The following is a 21,819-nucleotide window of genomic DNA, read 5'->3' as shown; positions in this document are numbered from 1 at the left end:
CGGCCGATAACGCGGGACTCGGCAAACGCGAGGGCTTCGGGGAGCTGAGCCGGGCTGACGGACCGGGCGGATTTTCCTGCCGCACGCGCCGGGGCGGCGGGGCTCCTGCCGGGCCGCCGGCGCTGCGCAAGCCGCTTCGCTGGCAAAGCCCGCAGGAGCAGCGCGGCGGGCAGGTTGGGAGTGGGCAGGAGAAGGTGGAAAGAAAGCAAAGGGGGGGGGGATAACCCCCCTCCCAAAAAGCTTCCAGCTCGAAGAGCAGCAGGGAGCGGGGCGAGGCGGCGGCCAAGCCCCGGGAGCGGGCGCCCGGTGGGTTCGGCGAGCTCCGTCCAGCCCAGGTGTGACCCTGCTTTGGAGATCACCCTGCGGGCGCCGGTGGAGCGAGGGACCACGGATGGACGGGGCCTGCAGAAGTGTCCCCTCGCCTGCCGGCGGCAAGAAGTCCTCGGTGGTCCCATGCCCTGCAGCTGAACCTGTCCCTCCTCGTGGGATGGTTTTCCAGGTGCCTTGCCTGGAAACGAATCTGGAGGCGAAAGAAAAACGCGGTCACAAACAGGCATGAAATATGCCCCTCTGCGGTAGGCTTGCAGCCCTCATGAAATATAGTAGCGACAAAACATAAAAGTCCCATTTCCAACTCCATAATATTTCCTGCCAAAACAAAGTAAAATGTGCTGCTTTAAATTTTCTGCAAAATTCTTTTGAGGTTATTTTTTTCCCTAAATTAAGCCATACTAATTATTTTCAGCCGCTTTATCTCCACTCTGCAACACACCAGGAGGGTGCAGGCGGCAAGCATTTTAAGCCTCCATAAACAAAAGAGTAGTTTGGAAAATAATTCTATCAATTAATCAAATTAATCCTGCAGTTTTAGTTACAAGCCCCAAGTGGCAAGGATTCTAGCCTGCGGTTATGAGCTATCTCTCATTGACAGCGTTTAAATGTTGTGATTGCAACAGTAATTAAAGAATATAATATGCCCAGCTTCGTGTCAGCCTCCTACCTTCAGACCTCAGCGCTGGGCCTGCAGAGGTCACCTCGAGGACAAACCGGTGATGCCCAAGCTGTGCCACATCAGGTCCTTCCCTCCTGGACAAGCTACTGGACCTGTGCTACTTCCCTTCCTTGCTGCTTGCACGCAAAATGCGGTGGAGCCTCTTTGTAGCAACCAAGCAAAATATTGGTGGTGTCTCCCGGCCACCTCAGAGCTGCAGACTCAGCACGAGGCACTGCATGGCGGGACGAGTCCTGAAAGGACACAGTTAGCTCTCCAGACGGCTAGCAGGTCCCGGGATTCACGCAGCCTGTGCCTGCGTTTGGTGGCCGTTGCAGCGTTGGGTTGCATCGCATTGGGTTGCGTTGCAGCGTCTCGCACTGAGTCGCGTTGCGTTGCGTCGCAGCGTGGCCGGTAGCACTGGCTCTCGTGCACCGGTGCTGCCCCTTCTCCTTCCCCCACAGCAGCACAGCCCGGCCGCCAGCTTCGACGACCTCAAACAGGATGGATGCCCAGACACGCCAGCGTTGACGGCGGCGCGCTCCTCCGGCGCGGTGTGGTTTGGGAGGGTGCAGCCCGCTGCCCCGCGTGGCTTCTGCCGTCTCTCGCCTGGCCTTTCCCTCGTGGGAACGCGGCTGAGCTCTGCACCCACCCGTGGGCACCAGCCGTTCCAACCTGCCGCGAGGGTGGCTGGTGTAGCGACCAGCCGCCACCGAGGTCTGCTGATTTTCCAAAAAAAAAAAAAAAACCCAAAATGGTTAACCATTGAGGTCTGCTGATTTTCCAAAAAACCCCCCCAAAATGGTTAACCATTGAGGTCTGCTGATCTTCCCAACCCCCCCGCCCCAAAATGGTTAGCCATTGCTTTGTTTAGCTTATTGCTTTTGCAGAGCGGGTGGGGACCAGAGCTGCCTGCCGCGATGCTGAGAGCCTGCCGGCCCCGGCGCCCCGCGGCCGCTTCCCGCGCGCCGGCGGGGGGCAGGAGCCCCGCAAAGGCCGGGCCGTGCCGCAAGCTCGTGTCCGGCACGGAGCCGGGCCGGAGAAGTGACGGGCAGCGGAGAGAGCACCGAAACCCTGGTTAAACAGCCAGGCCTTTCCGGAGGGCATCCAGGACAAGCTGGCACGGTTTGGGCAGTAACAGAGCTTAAAGCACGAAACGGAGCTGAAGGTCCTGCTCCGGCCGGGCACCAGACGGGGGGGGGACCGGGAGACACGTGGAGCGCCTTCGCCGCAGCAAAGCGCCGCAGTTTTGCAAATTATCGCAACCTGGCGGCAGCGACGCCTCCGTCCTCCCGGAGCCGCATCCGGGGCGGTGCTGGGGGGCGGGGAGGGGGGGTCCCAGCGCGGCTGGAGCAGGCGCCCGGCCCGGGGGGCGCGAGGGAGACGAGGGGCAACGCCGGCCGCCACCCAGCCCAGCCCACAAACGTCACACAGGCGGGGAAGTTCTGTGAAAATATTGGAATATATTTGAAAAGATTAATCATGTATGATTTTACAGTACCGCCCCATATTTTCATCTCATACTTTATTTAACAATATTAAAGAGGCACTTTAAAAGCACACATACAACATCATAAAAAGGCGTTTCCTGCTCTCTCTCTGCTTCTCTGACAAAATATCAAAATAAAAACTTTTGACATAACACATTGCACCCAAGGTAAATTACCTACAATATTTTTATACAATACAAAGAATTGTAAAGATACATATTAACAGAATAAAGCCTCTTTTTTTTCCTTTTAAATCTAAAACAAAAAAAAAAATTTGCAGGACAGACGCAAAGTACTCTGACTGTTCATATCACATCAGTGCATTACTTCACCTCCTTGACTTGGGAGTATTTCAATAGTATTTAGTTATCTTCCATGTCCTCGTTTGCACCTGAGATTTCTTTCCGGTTCAAAAGTTCAGTTGTATAACATGCTTGTATAACGTGACGTAACCTTTCCAACACTATGGAGTACCAGCATACAGGATTTTCCTTAAAGTTTGATTTTCCTGCTTTGTTTTCTTTTACAGGTAACTGCTACTTCCTAACGGTTCCCTTTATTTTTTCAATCAAGGAAGTCTGTATTCACATTACAAAATAAAAATAGCACCAGTAACTGCATAGTAAAAGCGGATACCTATATAGCCACTAACTCAATACAGTAAGATAGTTTAGAAGTTATACCGTTGAGGGCACTCGGACAGTACCATTCCGGTGTGGTAAATTGGCACAGTTTTGTCATTGCGCAAAAAAACCCCAAACAAAACAAAACAAAAACAAAACAAACAAAAAAAACCTACAAAAAGAGTTTGTCACAAGTGTCAAGGTGCAGTTTGCTCGCGTTCTTGGCTTTCCTCCATTTACATCATCTACAGTGGTCAAAGAATGGCAGCAACGTCGGAAATGCTATAACAGCCCACGCAGCGTGAAAGCTAGCTCATTATTCGCTTGACAATGTAGAAACAAATTCTTAGGGATGGCTGTCAAAATATGGGACGCTCGATTCTTAATTTAATTTTTTTAATTGTATCATCTCTTAGGCTGGCTCCCAATTAAATGAATTGTACGGGATTATTTGTGCAAAATCTTCAAAAAAAATTTGCTTTCTACAGTGTACTGCACCTTATGAATAAGACGTCTACGGAATGAAGTTCATCTCTTCAAGTACTTTGTACAAAGATAACACAGACACAGTCTCAAAAGGGTCTGAGATTTGCAAGTATCCTTATAACCTCAGCACTTCTGCAATAAAGCAATTGCTCTTGACGATTCAGTCTGCCCAAAGCGATTACAATTTCAGTTCATGAAAATCATCAGCAACATCAAAGTTCTAGCATTTGCATGATAAATCAGGTGAATTAAAGTAGATTAGTAGACACAAAGCAAACTATTTCACAGAGGCTGCAGTGCAAGTTCATTTAAGCTAGACAGAAAAATCATGCTACACAAACGAATTTAACGCTTTGATAATTTTTCCCTTGCAAACCCCATGAAAGCAGCTGAGGATCACCATAAGTCACTTTCATAAATTACTCTGAAGTATCTCTTCTTAAAGGAATTTTAAAGCTAGTTAATTTTTGCCCGAAGAGTTGGCTTAGCAGATTGTTCTGGGACTCGGCGGTGCGGAAGCTGGCCGGCTCGGCGGGCTTCGCGCCCCGCGCGGCTCGCGGCCTGTGCAAGGAGCCGCGCAGGGAGGAGACCGGCCCCTTGGCCAGCACCTGGTGGAGGCTCTTCCCCAGAATGGCCTTTTTGCGCTTCACATCCCCGTTGGCATGACGGATCTCCACCTTCTTCTGGTTGTAGGTGTCCAGGACCATCTTCTTCAGCTGGTTGCCAACTCCTGCCATTCTGGGTTTGGGAATCAGTCTGTTGCAGTGCGTTTCCCTCCTCCCGGGGGAGAGGGCAGAAGCTTCGGCGTTGGTCCAGTCGGCGCGTTTAAACTCGCCAGTGCTCTCACTCCTGCCTGGACCTGCCGTCCGGGCTTTTTTCTTTTTCCCATCTCCCTCAATGTTCTCCCGGGAGCCGGAGCTCCCTCTGTGACTCAAGGACTTGTGCTCTCTTCGCTTCTTTGGGTGAAGCTTGCCCAGCACACTCAGAGCCGGCTTCTCCGTGGCTTTGCTCAGCTCCACGTGCCCGTGTCTCACGCCGTTGCTGGCTGCCTCACCTTTGAGTTGGTGGCTGGTGGATTTGCCTTGGTTGGCACTTTGCTCCTTGCTGCTGGTGTTAGCGTTGCTCTCCTTGGCACAGGCACCTGTCTCGGACACAGCTTTTTCCTTCAGCGAGCCGGGTTTTGGACCCTCCTCGGCGCTCCTTCCAGGGCTGGCTGCGTTGGAAGAAGCGTCGCTGCTGGCCTGGCTACCTGCAGTTTTCTTCTGTGGGGCTGACTCTTTGGCAGCCTTGTTCAGCACAGGCGACGTTGTCTTGTCCTTCAGGGGCAAGGGGTGCTGGGCAGCCTCGGAAGAACTGGCCTTAGATGCTCCTTCCCAAGAAGGCGCATCATTTACACTGGGGTTGCTCCACAGTGTTCTGTTGGTCTCTCTGGCCTGAAGAGCCTCTGCTCTCGGTGAAGGAAGCTCCGGGACCTTCTTGGAGATTTGGAGAAATGGGACCTCATTCACAGAGTTGGTGGCTATGTCAGGATTTTCCAGGACACCTGCTATATATTCATCTTTGTTGCCTAAGTTTATTCTTTTATGGGTGTTGGCATTGCCACGTTTCTCAGTAAGGTGTGGAGAAGACAGTTTTTCATCTGCTACCTCGTTACAGGCTAATCCAGCAAGGTCAATAGTAAACTCGGGTGAGTCCAAGAAAGGAAGTGGTTTCCCATCAAAAGCTCCTTTCTCCAGTTGCTCAATGGATAGAGTAGTGATATGGCTGAGCTCTGTATTGGTTGCAGCAGCTGCTGGCAAAGATGGGGAGAGGCATGGTGGTGGAGGCAGGGTATCAAACTGAGATTTCTCCATTTCTGCAAGGAGATCAGAGAAGTCGCCCACGAGCTCTTCTGTTTTCAGAGAGGTTTGGGGTAGAGGTGCTCCCGGCTCACTAGCTGCTATAGGGAAAGACTCACTAGGAACCTGCAGGCCAGGACTTGCAACCTGTATCAGCTGCAGGTCACTAGCGTGGTCCAGGTGCACAGGTGAGCTACGTGGGAGTGAGCTGCCATGGTGAACAACCTTCCTTTTCTTGTTCGGTGGCATGCCCTCTTGGAGGGAGCCTTCATCTTTAGCTTTCTCCCTGCCCTCTCTGGAGGGGATGCCAGGCCTCATGACCCCTCTGAATTTGAAGGTCTTGTTGCTTCCTGCAAGGTGCTTCTCCATGTGCCGGTCATACTGCTCTTTCTTGGAAAACGTGTAGTTGCACATGCTGCATATGAAGGACTTCTTGATAACATGCATGACGTCTGCACAGAGCTCGCATGCATACAGTGTGGTGTGCTTGATCTCTTGCTCCTCCAGTATCCCATGCTCCTGGCTGAGGTGGTTTCGAAGCTCTTTGGTCTCCTGGTAGAACATCGGACACTTGTGGCACAAGTAGATCTTCTGTAAACTGTGCACTACTAAGTGCCGCTGGAGCTTAAAGGGTTTGGGAAACTGTTTCCCACAGTGATGACAGTCTCTGGAAGGATCCTTACAGTCTGGGTGCATGGGGACAGTTTTGGGGGAGCTTTCACTTTTTGCCATATGGTCTGGAGATGGACTGGCGCATGCTTTGGAAGAGCTGGGTGCAGATGGCTTGACTTTGATGTTGCTTTCTAAGGGGTCTTTCATCGCCATGGCCTCTTGCTCAAGGAGCAGCTCTTTCGGGCTCTTGTTCTCTCGGCTAAACAGATGCTGGTTGCTGGAGTCAGCCTGCCTGGAGGACTTGCTGGGTCTCCGATACATGATGGTGTTGAGGAAGTGGGTGACAGCGGCGCTGTCCTCACCAAAGCAGGCAGGCAGGCCCATCACGGACTTCTGTGCTTGTCCTTTCCGAGCAAACTGTGTGGCATGTTCTCGGAGGTGCTCATTGTACATCCAGACATCAGAAATCTCCTTCAGGCACATCCCGCAAGCCCACAGGCCAGCCTTGTTTTTGGCATGCTTCTCTTTCAGATGGTCCCTTAGCTGCTCCCGAGAGCTGAATTTGCGCTGGACACACATGTAACAGGTAGGAGGAGGGGAAGGGTTATGGGTGAGCTTGTGGAAGTCCAGTTCCCCTAACGTCAGGAACCACTGGAAGCACACTTTGCATTTATATTGCTTGTCTTTGGTCTTGATGTTTACGTCAGTGCGGTTTTTCCCCAGCTTCCCGTCTTCTAGCCTATTTCTGCTATGTTTGCCATGCTGGCCTGGTTTCTGCTTGAAACTCACAGTATTTTCATCAGTACGGCCAGGAAGATCTTCGCAAGGGCCAAAGAAACACACGTCTCTCATTTTTAGCTTTGCATTCAGCATCTCAATGTCAATTGTGTGAAATTTAGGAGAGTCTGAATCTTCGTTAACCTTGCCATCATAGGGCTCCTCTGCCAGGTCGGGAGGTTCTGAGCTCGTTTCTCCTAGCGAATGTTCATTCTCAAGGCTCATCAGAGGCTCAAACATTTCCTCGGCAGAGACGCTTTCTCCCTCCTTCTCCAGACAGCCCCAAGGGTTCAAGCTGGGGACATTTTCCACTTGGCTGTTTTGGCACAGGAAGGTTAGCACGTTGTTATCTTCTAGGTCAATGGCCTCCTTCTCTTGGTTGCTCTTCTCACAGTCTGACCTCAGCGCAGTATTTTTAGATCCACCGGGAACAGCATCTCCACTCTTCGCCTTACTACTGTGACACATGTTTAGCATTAAGGCATCGTCGATAGAAATGGTTTCATATTCACAAGGATCCTCCCTGGTGACACAGAAAGAGCTGGTTTCACTGAGGTCAGAAGCTAATCGGATAGTAAAGAGGTCGATGGCACCCGCTGGCCGGATGTTTACCTCTGTGACAGGCTTGGGTTTCTTGGTGCGCTTCCCATACACCCGTGTACACTTCCTCCGGATGAACTGGTCATCCCGTGGAAACAGCTGGGAGAACGTGGAGTCATCATCAAACAAGCTCTGGAGGTCTGAGACAGCTGCACTGTCCACACAGTGCTCTTCGCTCTGCGGCAAGTCTCCCTTCACCCAGCGCTTAGGCTCTCCAAAGGGAGAGCTGGCATCAGAAGTGTTTTGCGGTGTGCTTTGCACAGGAGCCTTTGGGGTGGTTTCCAAATCATGGTTTTCCAGTGGCAGGTCCTGCTCAACAGAACCTGTGGGACCTTGCGGGGCACTGCTCTGATATCCAGCACGGCTGTTTCCCACAGAACTGTCTTTCGTCTCAATATTCATTTCATCTGTGCCATCACCATGAAGATGCCACTCTTTGCCTACCTTGCCCAATCCCTTTTCCACTTGCTTTGCAAACCTACCAACGCATTTCTTGCAAGACTCTGTGTTTTCCACTCGACTTGGATCTTCCACCTCTGTAGGACAGGCAACTGTGCCCTTTATTGACTCCTTCCCAACCATTTCCTTTGAAGACTCCATCCTATTGCCCGGGTCCTGTGAGTGCTCAACAGCACAAGGGCACTGTTCTGCTTTTTGAGAGTGTTGGGCTGAGTTGGGCTGATTTTCTTCCGCTGCTGAGATGCAGCTGCGTGGTTCATGCAAGCCCTCGATCATGTTGGACAGATTGGAGCTGACACTGCTGGGGACAGCAGGGGAAGGACCTGAATTCACATTATTCTCCAGCTCAGATGGACCATTGGGCTCATTTCTGTTGGGAAATACCTTTGCTTTCCTTCGTCTCACTTTCCTGTTTAGTTTTTTTTCAGAATTGCTGTTTACTCCTCCAGGATCTTTGCTTTGGTTCCTTCTACCCTTTTCTCCCTTCCTGGCTTGCTTTCCAGGATCCAGCTTTTCAGCCACTGCCTCACCTACTCCCCTTGACTCCGAGTGCTGATACTTTGATTTCATCTCTCTGTTCAGAACGCCCGTGCGATGAAGCTCCTGGGACATCTCAAAGGATATAACGCTGAGGTCACTAAGGACTCTGCTGACCACTTCTTGCATCCGTGCATTGGGTTCTTTCTCCAGGCCTGTGCATATTTTCTTGGGGACGTGCTCAACAGTGGTGGTTGGCATTTGTGAGCTGCAGATTTTCTCTTTGACAGAAGTCTTTAGGGTCCTCCTAGGGACTTTTTTGGCTGCTTTTGATGCTTTGTCTATTGGAATTAAATCAGACCTAGAAGTCTTACTTGCTTGTGATACACTATTACTCTTTACCTGATGCTTGACAGCTTTATGCCTGGTCAGGCCAGGCTTGGACCGGAAAGAGGCTGAACAAATATCACAGGTGACCTGGAGCCCACTTGGCTTTTCTTTTGACAGTTCATTTTGGGAAGTGTTTGGAAGACTAGTAAATGAGTTGTCCTCTCCTTGGCCCACGTTATTTAACACACAACTCCCAGCTTCTCTGCCATGCTCAGCTCCATGGCTTTTTGGTTTCTCTTCTTTTAAATTCTTTCCCCCATTCTCTGTAGCTTTGGAAGGATCACCAGAACTCACCTCTGCTGCCTCTGAAAAATGCTGGGCATTTACCTTAGCAGGATCAAGGTCTGCAATCCTTTTAGGACTGCTGTTGGCAGCAGGTGGTATCTGCTGAACTACAGAACCACTGGACAAAGCCTCTGGTTCGTTTTGATGTTTACTTTCATCTTGAGAACAGGTCTCAAGCTCTTTCTGATTTAAGTTTACCTCTCCTTCTCTAATCAGCAGAAGATCTGTTGTGGACTGGTTTGGGTAACCTTGGGTTTCTGGAGGAACGGACTGGGAATTAATAATTGTATCTGTGATGGTGCATGCTTTGTTTTCTTTAAAATGAGGACCTGATAGCATGGCACAGGGGCTTTCTGGCACCCCTTTTCCAGCCTCCTGTTGATTGAAAGGTGGCAAGCAGGCAAGGGAGCAGTCCTTCACATGCAGTTTCTGGGGGCCTTCTATCTCCAAAGCAGGGCCCATCAGGTCATCAGTACACAGAGGAGCACAGGGTCTTGCCAGTTCTTCTCTTTCAGGTGGTCCATAGTTACTTAGGATGCCTTCAGGAAGGTGACAGTGACTGCTTCCCGTTGCCTCCAATGGCACGGGAATGCTGGCACTGCAGGGATGAAGGGCGAGGGGAAAGGTGGATGCCCTTCTCCACTTCACTTGCTCTGATGGGCTTGGGGTGGGGTGGCAAATATGGCTACTGTCAGTGCTGGGAGGGCAACTCTTCACGATAAACGAACTCGATGAAGTCTCTGCACTAAGCAAGGAGGCACTGTATTTATTGTCCTCTGACAACTGAGTGCTGAAGCTGGGGAACTCTCCTCCTTCAGTGCCATTGCTTTGCAAGTATTTAGGATGAGACAAGTTTGTCTGCAAGGGCAGGCTGGCCAGAGAATCGTTTGTGTAGTGGCAGCCATTGAGGGACTTTTTCTTGCTATTTCCTTCTTCGGGAACCTTAGCATTTACTATAGAGGCTTTTGTGCCCTGCGACAAATGATGATCCTGGTGAAGATCATCTGAGGGATCCAGCGGGCTGGCAGGACTCACAGATGCACTGCACGGGGGCTGTGTCCCATGCCCTACTTGATTACTGTTTCGTCCTATCCGTTTGGTTTTTATGGAGCCTAACGACTGTACATCTTGGTTAGATCCCTCACACCGGGATCTACATTCAGCCTCATTTGTTTCCAGCCTCTCTGCTGCTGCACTACCCAATGTTTCTTTCTCAAGTGAACTATGGCTTAAAAGAGATTGCTCATGTTTTTTAAATGCCAAGGTTGCTTTGTTTTTATCTTGCTCCTGCTCTTCCACAAGCTGATCAGCTTTCTTTCTCTGCCCTGGCAATGGGGTCACCACAGTGCTGTTAAGTGGTGAGAGGTCATTATGCTCTTGGGAAACACCATCTGCACAGATATTAATGTCATTCTGTTCTGCATGCTCATTTGCTAAGTGCTGCAGCTCTGTTACATTATTTTGCAGCTCCAGGTTCACAAATGTGGATTGTTTTGCACTGTAAGAGTCCATTTCACTGAATGATTCCAGCTGCTCGCATGCACCTGAAAAGAGTGCAGCCTGTTTAGCTGGGGTAGCTATGCTCCCTGCCTCGCCCCCAATGGGGACATTCCCCTCCCCTCGGGCAGGGCAGCATGTCTGATTTTCACTTTCCAAGTTGCCGCTGCTCTCCTCTTTCTGCTCCGGCTGGACCCTGGCACTGGGAGGTGGGTGGCTGGGAGCAAGAAGCATGGGGAAGCATGGCATCAACAGCTCGTCTTCGTTGTTCTTCACAGTCCGGGCAACGAAGAGCTGGAGCTGCTGCAGCGGGTTTGCAGCAGTCTCCTGGGAAGCCAGCCTCTTCTGGGAACCGCAGTCACTCTCCTTGGGCAGACTCAGCATATCAAGCAACAATACTTTTTGCTTGCTGGCTTTGTCACTGGTCCCAGGGGCTTGGTAGGCTGCAGTGCTCTTGCTCTCCTCTGTTTCTTCCAGTAACACAGACCCACTGCTATCCCCTTTGAAGTGCACTGTGCTTTTCGCCATTCTAGGTGACTCGGACTTGCTTAAAGGTCTTTCCTCTGTATCTGGGACCTCTTTGATGTGAGGCGAAAATGTGAGATCTAAAGCTGGGGCCAGACCCTGCTGAAAGCCAAATTCAGGTTTAAGGGTTGGAAGATGTGTATCAAACTTTTCCAGCTTTGCAGAATCATCAAAGCTTTTATCTGTTTTCCCTGCTACAGGGAAGCTCTCAGCACCATGCTTACGTGGCAGGGATGGCAGAATATCTTCTTTGTTTGGTTCAGCTGCCTCTAGAGTCTTAGGGAACAAGGAATCATTGGCAACAAGAGGGTTTTTCATCATATGGTCTGTGTAGATCGGAGCCTCTGCTTTGTCTGGCGTACACGAGTCAGGTAGACCCTGGGAGGAGGACTCCTTTTCCCTCTTTCTGGAGTCACTTTCCTTGGCAGTTTCAGCTCCCTGGAACTGATCATCAGCATCTTTGGAGCAGAAATGGTCCACAGAGAGTGAGTCTTCAGGCGCTGGTGTGCACATCCCTGCTTCCAGTGAGCTGAACTCCACAGGGCAGGGCCAGGGCTCTCTAGGTCTCTCATAGTTGCCACGTACATTGGCAACACCTGGCTTCTCACCCCCCAACCTTTCACCAACACAGGCTTTTGTAGCTAGAAGGCTTGTACTCCCAAGGTCACCTGCCAAAAACAGTCCTTTTTCATGGCCAGCCTCTTGATCAACAGGCAGAGGTGGAAATTGCTCGGCCGCCTGTTCTTGCAGCTGTGCAGCAACGTGTTGCTCAGGTTTCTGTAGAGCGACAGGTGCCTCATTATTCATTTTGCCAGTCTGCAGCTGACTTTCCAGTTCTGTAACTAATCGCTTGATCTCCAGTTCATCATCTGATATATTGTTCATAAAAGTTACGTTATAATCTGTTATCCTGTCTGTCAGAGGCAGAGACAGTTGGTTGGGAGGGACAGGTCCTTCATCAGGGAATTTCTTGGCTAATGGCTTTTCCGCTGAAAGGTTGTGGAACTGAGTCATGTCTTCTGGCAACATCGGAGCCACCTCCTCCATGAGGGTCCAGTCTTTCTCCTGCATAAACGGTGGATATGGCTGCTCAAACGGCAGTGGCTTGCTGGGTGGATTGCCAGGGCAGGCAAATGTTGTCACATAACTATCCTTGCTTGCAGAAACACTCTCATATAATGGCGGATCAAACTCAGTTACAGGAAGTTCTCCAAATATTGAAGAGGAATCAAAGCTGAGAGGGGAGGAAACTTTGGCCTGTGGATTTTCTGCTGCATAGGAGGAGATATTGGCGTGCTTCTGCTCGAAGGAATCGGTATTAATGTCATCCTGACATAAGTAGATATCATCAGTGTGTGAGGAACCCAAGGCTGGGGGCTTTGAGAAGAGGTCAGACTCATAGTGACCAGACAGGCCTTTATGATCGAAAAACGTGTTGTCACTGTTCACGTACGGATCGGGCACTTTGCCAGCAAGCATCATCCCAACAGCATCCTCCTCGTACGGGGGAACAGGAGCAGGATAGTCCTTCCGAATGTCACAGAGCCCATGTTCCTTCAAGTATTTGATGCTGGCTTCTGAGTAGGCAGCACTCACATTGCCAGGACTAGCTTCGTTACTGACATGGGATGGAGCAATTAGTTCTTCTGCAGGGTACTTCAGAGCATCGTCAGTGTAAGGGGCAAACTGATGTCTGTGGCTGACCGCTGTCAACTCAGGTGACTCCCGAGCCTCCAAATTAGTTTTTCCAGTCTCACCTGCAAGGCTTGTTGCTCCTTTGAGCTCTCCTTTGGGCTCTTCTGCATCCTCCTTAGAGGGAAGTCTAATGGGGCTCCTGCCAAACGTGTCTGTGCTGGGGTGCTGCTTCTCCTGGGTCTGTGGTAGGTGCTCCTCCTTTGTATAGTGTGTCAGAGGAACATCTGATTTAGTACTTGGATGCGTCCTGGAGCCTGCCAGCAAAAATTTGGCTGAGCCAAACTGTCTGGTTCCTCTTGAAAAGTCCCCTTTGCTTTTATGGCTCTTCCTTGGGGCCTTGTCTTCAGGAAGGCTGAGTGGAGTCCTTGGTGTGTGCTCTGAGTTATCCGAGTGCCTTCCCGTCTGCATGTTTCCCTTTTCACTGTCTGAATCAGCCCGTTCAGTGCAGGGGGGGCTGGGGCCAGTTTCGCTGGACATGCTAACGCTGTGATTGCTGCCAGTAGACGACTGGCTGCTCCGTCTTCGGACTCTGGTTGCACAATCCTCTTTTTTAGTGGCCTCCTTACTTGGAACTCTCCTGTGCTCCTGAGTTTCTCTTTTTTGACTCTCTCTTCTTTGGCTGTAGCTCCAGGCTGGATCTTTCTCTTTGGTTCTTTCACTTCTTCCGGGGCGTTTCTTGCTAAAACTGTATTTGGACCTCCCAATAAATCCTGCTCCCCGCCTTTTCCTCCCATGGAGTTTGGTGCACTCTGCCCCTTCGTCATCTGAGTCTGAAATGTAGTCATACTCCTGAAATTTACCCTCCTTGGCAGCTGGCATCAGTCTCTCGGTGACCAAGGAGAACTGCATGTGCTTGTTGCTCTTCACGTGCAGCTTGTGAAACTTGTTCTTCTGCTGCACAATTTTGTGAATGAGCTCCTTGCTCCATGTCCCACTTCTTGGCTTCCGCTTCTTTATGTCCTTCATGGAGAACCGGGGTGGCTTGGAGCTCTTGGTGGCAACACCCGGCCCAACCTCATTCTTTGTGTGAGTCTCCTGGCTGACCTTTCTGGGCTGCTTTTGGTTTGAGGTGGACTTGGCTACGGCTGCTGGTGGAATGCTGCTACTGCTGTTCTTTCTCCCTATCCTCAGCCTGGCTGCCTTGTCAGGTCCCTCTTCTCCAGCTCCTGCCTGACCTGGAGACTTGCTCTGAGCTGGCTCTAGTGTACGGGGCTTCTCCTGTTGCTCAGCCTTGTGGCCTGCCAATCTCCGTCCTGCTCTCCCCTTATGAATGTGATGCTTTCCTGTTCTTCTTTTAGCCTGCTCCCCTGTAGGATGGCTGTCCTCACAATAACAGCTGGCTTTTGGCTGGTTTACTGGCTTCTCCTCTGTTCCTGTGTGTTTCGATTTGTTCTCGGAGGCTTCCTTTGCCTTGTGAGACAGCCCGTTGCCAGCAGCCTTCACGGACGTAAGCTCCTCATCAGCAAACACATCTATAAAGCTGCTGTCAATCTCTGGATTATCTGACTGGTACTCTAGGCCATTCAGGGCTTCTGTGATCAAACTGTCCAGCTTGGCGTCATCGATTTCCAAGTCAGATGCAGTAAGTGGCAAGGAGTTTGTGGTTAGGCCATTGAAGAGGTTGCCTTTCAAAGCATCTTCCTTGACATCACTCTTGCTTTCCCCCTCGAGCAGGAAATCATCGTTCTTGTTCAGAGCCAGCAGATGCGCCTGGGGGTCAGGAGAAAGTGCCAGGTTGGGCCCAGCATGGGAGTGCTTTGCGGGCTCCGGAGGGAGCGGTTTCCTGCACTCTGCTGACCGGGAAGCGTCTTTCGCCTCACCTTGGAAAGCGGCGTGTGAGCTGCAGAACTGCCGGTGCTCCAGGAAGGAGGAGAGGTTACTGTAGTTCTGGTCACACTGCTTACAGGTCAGGAGCACATCCAGTTGGTCCAAGCTGGCACTGCTGAGCGAGTTGGCCAGCAGGTGATGGGAGGAATAAGGTGGAGGAGGCTGCTCCCCTTCGAGACCGTCAAGGCATCCTTTGGCCACCTCCATGCCAGGCTTGTGAAATGGGCTCTCTGGGGTGCATTTGAGGAGACTGTCATCCTTCAGGGCATCAGAAGGAAAGTGGAAGGACTTGACAGAGTCTGATGGGTGGTAATGAAGTGAGCCTGAACTCAGTACATCGGAGGAGTGGAAGGTTTTGTTGCTGTCCTTGGGATGACAGGGGTGATGGAAGAAGGGAGAAGGGGTAAGTGCTCCTGACATCTGGCTGTCTTCAAAGCTGGGGTTGAGTGGGCTGCTTGACATGGGGGAGAGAGATGAGCAGGTGCTGCTGCAGGTGGGGTTGGGGACAGGGGAAGGCAGTGGGGACTCGCATGGCGAGGCAGCCACCAAGGCTGATGGCGGCAAGACCAGTGCCGAGTTGGATGAGTTCCTGGAGGGAGGAGGAGGAGGTCCTGCTTGGCCCATGCTGTAGAAGAGGGCTTTGCTTCTTGAATCACAGGCAGGAGATCCTGGGTCCTTTCCACTTTCAAAAGAGAAAGCACTCGTCAAACTGCAGGTCTGCCGGCTGGGGTCACCCCTCCGGGTCCCAAGGCCCTCTCCGGGCAAGAGCTTTTTGCTGTGATACCCAGGAGAGTTACTTAACGGGGTGCCTTTCTGGGCTTTCACACTCCCTTGCCACTCTGATGTGCCAAGGGGGAAAGGGAGCTTCTGGCTGGTGATTTGTCTCGACAGCTCTATTCTGTTTTGACTGGGCATTGCAGAAGTGAGGTGTATTTGCTGCCAAGGCATCCTGGCATTTTTCTGCCGGTGCTGCCTCTGCTCAGGGCCAGACTGGCACTCAAATGAGAACTGGTTTCCAACAGGGTTTGAATAAGGTGCAGAGTTCTGGTCCATGGGAGAAAACACCTTAGTGGCACCCTCCCAAGCTTGCACAAGCCTGGGGTGGGCTGGTGGTGTAGTGGGAATGCTTGTCTCAAAAGGCACAGATCCTGTGCTTACGCTGCCCGCTGGGGAACTGCAAAAGACTTTGTTCTGAAAGTGCACTTGGGAGAGAGAGTTCGGTGGCATATTCCTTCTAAGAGAGCTACTCTGGATCAGTAGCCGTGGGCTAGGGACATTGTCTTTTGATGAGGCTTGCCTTTTACTGACTGGCTTTGGCATGCTAGGAGAGTGTAAACTAGACGGAAAAACAGCTTGGTTTTCTTGGAAAGTGCTTGAATTTTGGTCGATAGCACCAGATGACGAGAGAGCACCATTGGGATCGGCAGAATGCTCGCTCCTGCCCTTGTAGCACGGCAGAGGGCCGTGGTGGGGGACTGCCGGCGGCTGCGGGGGCAGGAACGGGGCCGGCTGGGAGGGCAGGCCGTACAGCCGGCCCTCGGGGGACACGCTCTCATAGGAGCCGTTGCTCAGCGTCTCATCTTGCCACTCTCGGGAGGAAGAATGGAAGCTGAATGCACCGTGTGTCACCTGGCTGGCTGCAAGGGGAACATCCACATACTCTTGGCTGCCAGCATCGTTGCGGTAGGGCTCCTTCACCGTGTCGTGCAGCAGCTGAAAAGGGTACTGGAACGGCAAGGCCCCCAGGCCGTGAGCACTGGGTTTGCTGCCCTCGGGAAAAGAGCTTGGCTTCTGCAGCGAGACCCCATAGTTAGCACCTGGAAAGTTCTTCTCTGGAGAAGGCCAAGAATTAGTCCCGTTTGCCTGAAACTCTAAATAATGTAGCTGCCCATTGGTGCTGGGGCTCTTGAGGGGAATGCCTGCGGGGGACTGTCCTTTGACGCTGTGGTTCTGGCGCGGGCTGGCTGCTGGCTGTGAGGTATAGTTGGTGGAGGTAAGGCTGGCGGGGGCCTCTGGGAAGCATCGGTTGAAGCTGAGGTCTTCCTGCTGCAGTTCGGCCTCTCTCTCGGGGATGCTGGGCACGTGGAACCGGTAGCTCCCAGAGATGGGCCCATGGCTGACTTCCGGCTTCTTCGGCGGGGTGACCTTCTGCTGGGGGTAGGCGATGCCGATGGTGGGGTTTGACCGGGCATTGGTGATGCTGAGCCTGTAGAGCTGGTGGTGGCTCCGCTCTCCTTTCCCCGACCGCCTGGTCTTCTCCCGGGCTCGGCTCTTCCCGGTGGGGGACTGCGGGCTCCCCTTGAGGGTGCTCCAGGCGCTATCGCTGGCAAACTTGGGCTTGTTGTGGAGGGACTTGAAGTCAATCTTCCCGGCTTGCTGTGGCCTGATCACAGCCTCCCTCTGGCTATGGGGCTCCTTGTCTTTGGTGCTGGGGAAGGGGGACGTGCCCTCGCTGCCGCTGTGCAAGCCCGGCTCCGAGCCCTCGGGCAAGCTGCCGTTGAACGCCCTCCCATCCTTCTCGCCGAAGCGCTCAAAGCCAAAGTCTTTCTCCTGGCCTTTGGCGCTGCCCTCAGTATCACCGATGGCATAAACATGCTGGGTCTCTCCAGTCATGATACCGAGGGACGGGACTAGAAAGCTCTGGTCTCCCTTCGTGCTGCGAGGTTACGTCCTTCTGTCATGGGCATGGTCCTTGGTCACGGGCGCCAGGACGCAGCCGGGTTAGAAGGGCAGCAGCACCCCGCTCCCGCTGCCATCCCGGGCGCTGGGCAGGGCCGGCTGGCCGGCAGCAGCGGGGACTTGCCTCATCCTTTCAGCCGAGACCTGCAACGGAAAAGGAGAAACCCAAAGAGGCTGTGAGCCGGGGCGGGTGGGAACCAGGGGGCCTCGCCGCGGGCGCCCGGGGCCGTTCCCAGCTCCCCTCCCGCAGGGGCTGGGGCCGGTTCCGCCGCGCGCTGGGTGCGGAGGGGCACCGGAGGGGGCCGAGCCGCTCTGCCCCTTCCCTCTGCCCGCGGCGGAGGCGGGCAGCGACCCCGCGACGGCCCCCGTGGGCCAGGAGCCCTCCAGCTTTTGGTGCTTCCAAGGCTGCTCGGAGCATTTCACCTTTGGCAAAACTTGCCGAGCGAGGCACTTCTTCCTCCCCGGGAAGCTATTTCTGGGTACTTATTAGCAACATAAGCAGAAAAAGATGACAGAAGAGCTCCACCTACGGATTACTGTCAGGACAGGCTCCGAGAGGCGTCCCGGGAGGGCTCCCGGCCCTCCGGCCGCGCCACCCTTCTCCCTGCTCTGCCGCCGGCGCTGCCGCTCGCAGCCGTGGCGGGCGGCACGGCCAGGTCGAGGTCTTTTGCTGCAAGGTACCTCCGTCCCCCAGCCCGTTGCTTTGACACAGGAAACAACCTGGCATCTCTCCCCAAACCATTGTGCAGAAACCCAGCCGGCCGCGAGCCCGGGGGCTACCTAATCCGTGGCAGCTCGCTGTGGCACGCCGGGGGCAGCAGCGAAGCCGGGCACGCGCCGCCTGGGAACATACTGCAGCTGGCAAAGCTGTGCCGGAGCGAGCCTTGTCCGCTGTGGTTGGAGATGCTCAGATAAAGGAGCCCATGAGAAGTGGATGCACGAGCTGAGAAGCTGTGGCCAGGGGAGACGGGGGTTCCCACCGGATGCCTCCGAGGATGTTCTCCACACTGGAAAACTGCTGGGCACGTCCTACATCCAAAGCGGTGGCAACAAGACGGGGCTCTCTGAGCACAGATGGGGCACAAGGCCCATGCCCCCAGCCTCACACTAGCTGTGTTTTTGGAAAGATTTAGAAAGATTTTGGAGGATTCACGAGGCAGGTACAGCTTGTGGCTGACCAGATGCACTTGGAGCTGAAAAACCAAGCTCGAGGTTGGAGGAGGCGGGCAGGGAGCCGGGGATGGGGTCTCCTCTCTGCACTACCGGCTCTTCGCTTCTTCAGATGTGTCTGGAGCACCTCAAGCCCTCCCCAACCATCCACGGGCACGAAGACGACCCCACCACGCTGCACGCCAGCAGAAGACCCAGCGAGGCTGCCGGGGATGCTCTGAGCTGGGGGGAAGCATTTTTCCCTCCTTTCTTCTCTTCTTGCTCATATACCCATCTTCCTTTTTACGGAGAGATTTCACCCTGCGCTCCCATCCCCAGGTGGGGGCCTAGCAGGACATCCCCGGTCAGACCGCTCTGCCCTTCGCGCGGGGCCGGCGGCGCTCGGAGCGGCACCTTTCGCGGGCGGCTGTAGCCAGGACTCGTGGGAAGTAGTTTCACTTCTTGCCTGTCATCATTTTCTGCTGGAAGACAGGCTCGTTTCCTAGCAGTTGCTCTCAAAGGCCACAAATTGCCTTCTCCTGGTTTTAGACACTGTTAAGTAGGTGAGAGCATAAAAAATAAGCCAAGAACGTACCAGCTGACTTTACAGAACTGCAAGGCATTAAGCATGAAGCAAGAGTGAAACACAACCTTTCAAAGGGCAAAACCAGGATTTTGCCTCCAAACTGAGGTTACACTAAAAAAAGCAAAAAACAAACATGAGCAAAAACCCAGCCCAAAACCTGCTGAGCAATTTCAAGAGATTTTTAAAGATTTTCTTTTTAAAAGTCTGCTGGAAACAGAAAGGGTTTCTTTCTTCTCTCTAACTAAAAAAAGCCTCTCTGGTGTCTGCCAGCCCCTCGCTGTAGTGGGGGGCAAATGCCTGCTTCCAGCAAGAGGCCAGGAGCAAAGGGCAGGGGAACCCACCTGGCTGCAAATAAATCATGAAAATCAGCTGATTTGTATCATGTTGATTGCAATTCTTTGAACTAGCCTAGCCCAGTTGCCATCTGTGCCAGAGTCCACTCCATGCTGCACAAATGAGCCATTCAGGAAGAGCAGGATAGAAAATTAGAAGTTCTGGGAGAAAACTAGGGTGATCTGCAGTGTTTAACCGAGCCGGTGTAACAATCTGGGAGATCTGCAGTTTCCATGGGTCAAAGGCGTCTCGGAGCTCTCGGTTCACGTGGGAAAGCTCTGCGGGTGCCGTGCTCAGCGGCTCGGTCGTGCACACGCGGCTCAGAGATGTTGCTGCGGCGTATATGTATTAATAATATAATACACTGCAATATGTATATACGCATATATATACACGTGTGCACACACGTAAACTCGCTGCACGAGTTGCATGAGATGCAGCCGGCCGGGCGCGGGGCCGGGCGCGCAGCGTGCAGCGCCGCGGGTCCCGCGCGCCCGCGCGCGCTCTCAGCTGCCGCTCGCTCCGTTCCAGCTGTTTCGCTACCTGCCCGTCAGGCCGCCCGCCGCCACCGGGACCTGAAAGTCTCCAGTTCCTGCGTGGTTTCACACTCCACTAGGTGAAATGAATCCTGGCGCGATAGGGCCGGCCCCTATCGCTCTTGCCCCCAGCACGCCGGCCAAAGTTAACACGCGGCCCTCTGGCATGCATGGACTGAGCCTGCAAAACAATGCGCCACTTATGCCGCTTCGAGCCGCAACTGTAAAGGCTGTTTACTGCTGTTTAAATTTGCAAAGGCTCCTTGCCAAGATAAAATAACCAAGGCCAGCGCTAGTTACATTATCACAGTCGTGCTCTTTCAGCCACATAAAGGAGCCATTTTTTGAAGGAAAGGCTCATTTATGTATCCTAAAAGCTGCAACATTTGCATGGCAAGGGCCAGGGCTAGCTGTTGCATTATTGCTTAGTGCCAGGAGAAACAAACACCGAGCTTCCTGCGCTGGCAGCGTGACTCCGAGACGCTCAAGTTCAGCAGAGCAGAGCCGGCGGCACGCGGGACGGCCCCGCTGCCGAGAGCTGCTGCGCCGCGAAGCGCGCCCGTCGCGGCACGCGCCACGCCGCGCCGCCGGGGCCGTCTCCCCGCTTCGGCTGCAAAAGCTGCTGTTGGGCGCGCTGGAAGGGGAGCGGTAAAAGCACGGCGCCGAAATCTGGGGCCTCTCAGCCGTGCTCAGCCCATGTCGCTAGTGATGGGGCGGCTGATAAAGAGGGCTGGGCTTTCTAATGTAACGCAAAATTCCCTAGGCAGCCGCCTGCGTCTGTTACCGCAGGGCTCACTGATCCAGCACAAACGCAGTTTACCCCTTGCGGGATGGGAAAACCAGAATAAAATGGAAATAGGGAAAGCCAGCACCAGGGGCCACGTTTCCAAGCCCACGGGCTGTTTGCAGGAACGCCGTGGCGGGGAGGGCCCGTTCCCGCCGGAGCCGGCCCCGTCGGCAGCCCCGTGGTGCAGAGCGGCGCGCGCCCGCTGCGATGCGCGGCGGCACGGAGGGCTCCGTGCTCACGCGGACGCCGCGTCGCAGGCCGCTGAGAGCAGCTTTCCCACCGCTTCCAGGCACCTCCCGGGGGGGGGCTGCATTCGAGCAGCGAGGTAGCAAGAGCCCGCGGCTCCGCGGCTCCCCGCCGGCCCTCCCCGCCGGCCGCGGGCGGCCTTGCTCGGGGAGTTGGAAGCCCCGGGTTCAGATCTCGGCCGCGCGTCTCCCTTGCGTGACCTTGGGTAAGTCATTTAATCGCGGTGACTCAGCTCTCCATCTGCAAATCAGGCCCGATAAGGCTCCCCCGCGCCTATCTGCTGTTTGTATCGTCTGCTGAGATGAGCGAGGCAGGGACCGCTCTCCGCGCCGGGTGCGCGGCTGCGCGCGGAGCCCCGCTCTCGCCCGGCGCGTCCGCTCGTGCCTGCCGGGAGCGCGCAGAGCCGGTCGGGCAACCGCCGCTTCGAGGAGTTGCGCCCTTCGCCGGCAGGTTGTGCAGGCGCCTCCGAAGCCTTCGGCCCCGGCTGTGCAAACCCGCTCCCTCCTCAAAGGCGCCGCGTCTCCAAGCTGGCAAAGCGCCCAGCACCGGCACCGGCTCCCCGCGGCCTGGCCCCGGGGCCCCGGGAAGCACCGGGAAGCACCGGGAAGCACGGCGCCCGGCTCGCAAGCCCAGCGTGGCATCCCGCGCTGTCAGCCGGCCCTACCTTGGCACCCCTCCGCTGCTCAGCTACTGCCGCGGCGCGCCTTCGCCTCCCATGAAATACGGATTTCTTGGCTGCAAAGGAAAGTGAAAAATATGTCAGGAATCCGTGTTTGGCTTGGCTGCCGGCACCGCGGCTCCGGCACGCGGGGAGCACCCGGCCGCCCCGGGCGCAGAGAAGGAGGCTCCCGCCCCGCGAAGCGCCCCGGCACGGCCCCGGCACCGCCGGCTGCCCGCTGCCCGCCGCCGCTCCGACCCTCTGCGGTCGGCA

The 21,819-nt window shown here is 54.1% G+C and overlaps 1 protein-coding gene across 1 annotated transcript; it reads right to left on the bottom strand.

The window, feature by feature from the left end:
• Positions 1-2,478: 2,478 nt before the first annotated feature.
• Positions 2,479-17,185, bottom strand: ZNF469 (zinc finger protein 469). Its single transcript, XM_062586753.1, has 3 exons — positions 13,954-17,185; positions 9,788-13,899; positions 2,479-9,472 (listed from the first exon to the last, which is right to left on the bottom strand). Exons 1-3 carry the CDS (start codon positions 17,183-17,185, stop codon positions 4,010-4,012), a joined length of 12,807 nt encoding a protein of 4,268 aa, XP_062442737.1. The 3' UTR covers positions 2,479-4,009.
• Between the last annotated feature and the right edge of the window lie 4,634 nt (positions 17,186-21,819).

Source organism: Rhea pennata, chromosome 13 (assembly GCF_028389875.1).
Source record: "Rhea pennata isolate bPtePen1 chromosome 13, bPtePen1.pri, whole genome shotgun sequence".
NCBI classification, from domain to species: Eukaryota; Metazoa; Chordata; class Aves; order Rheiformes; family Rheidae; genus Rhea; species Rhea pennata.
The sequence above is the reverse complement of the archived record's forward strand: the minus strand, read 5'-3'. Positions and strand labels throughout refer to the sequence as shown.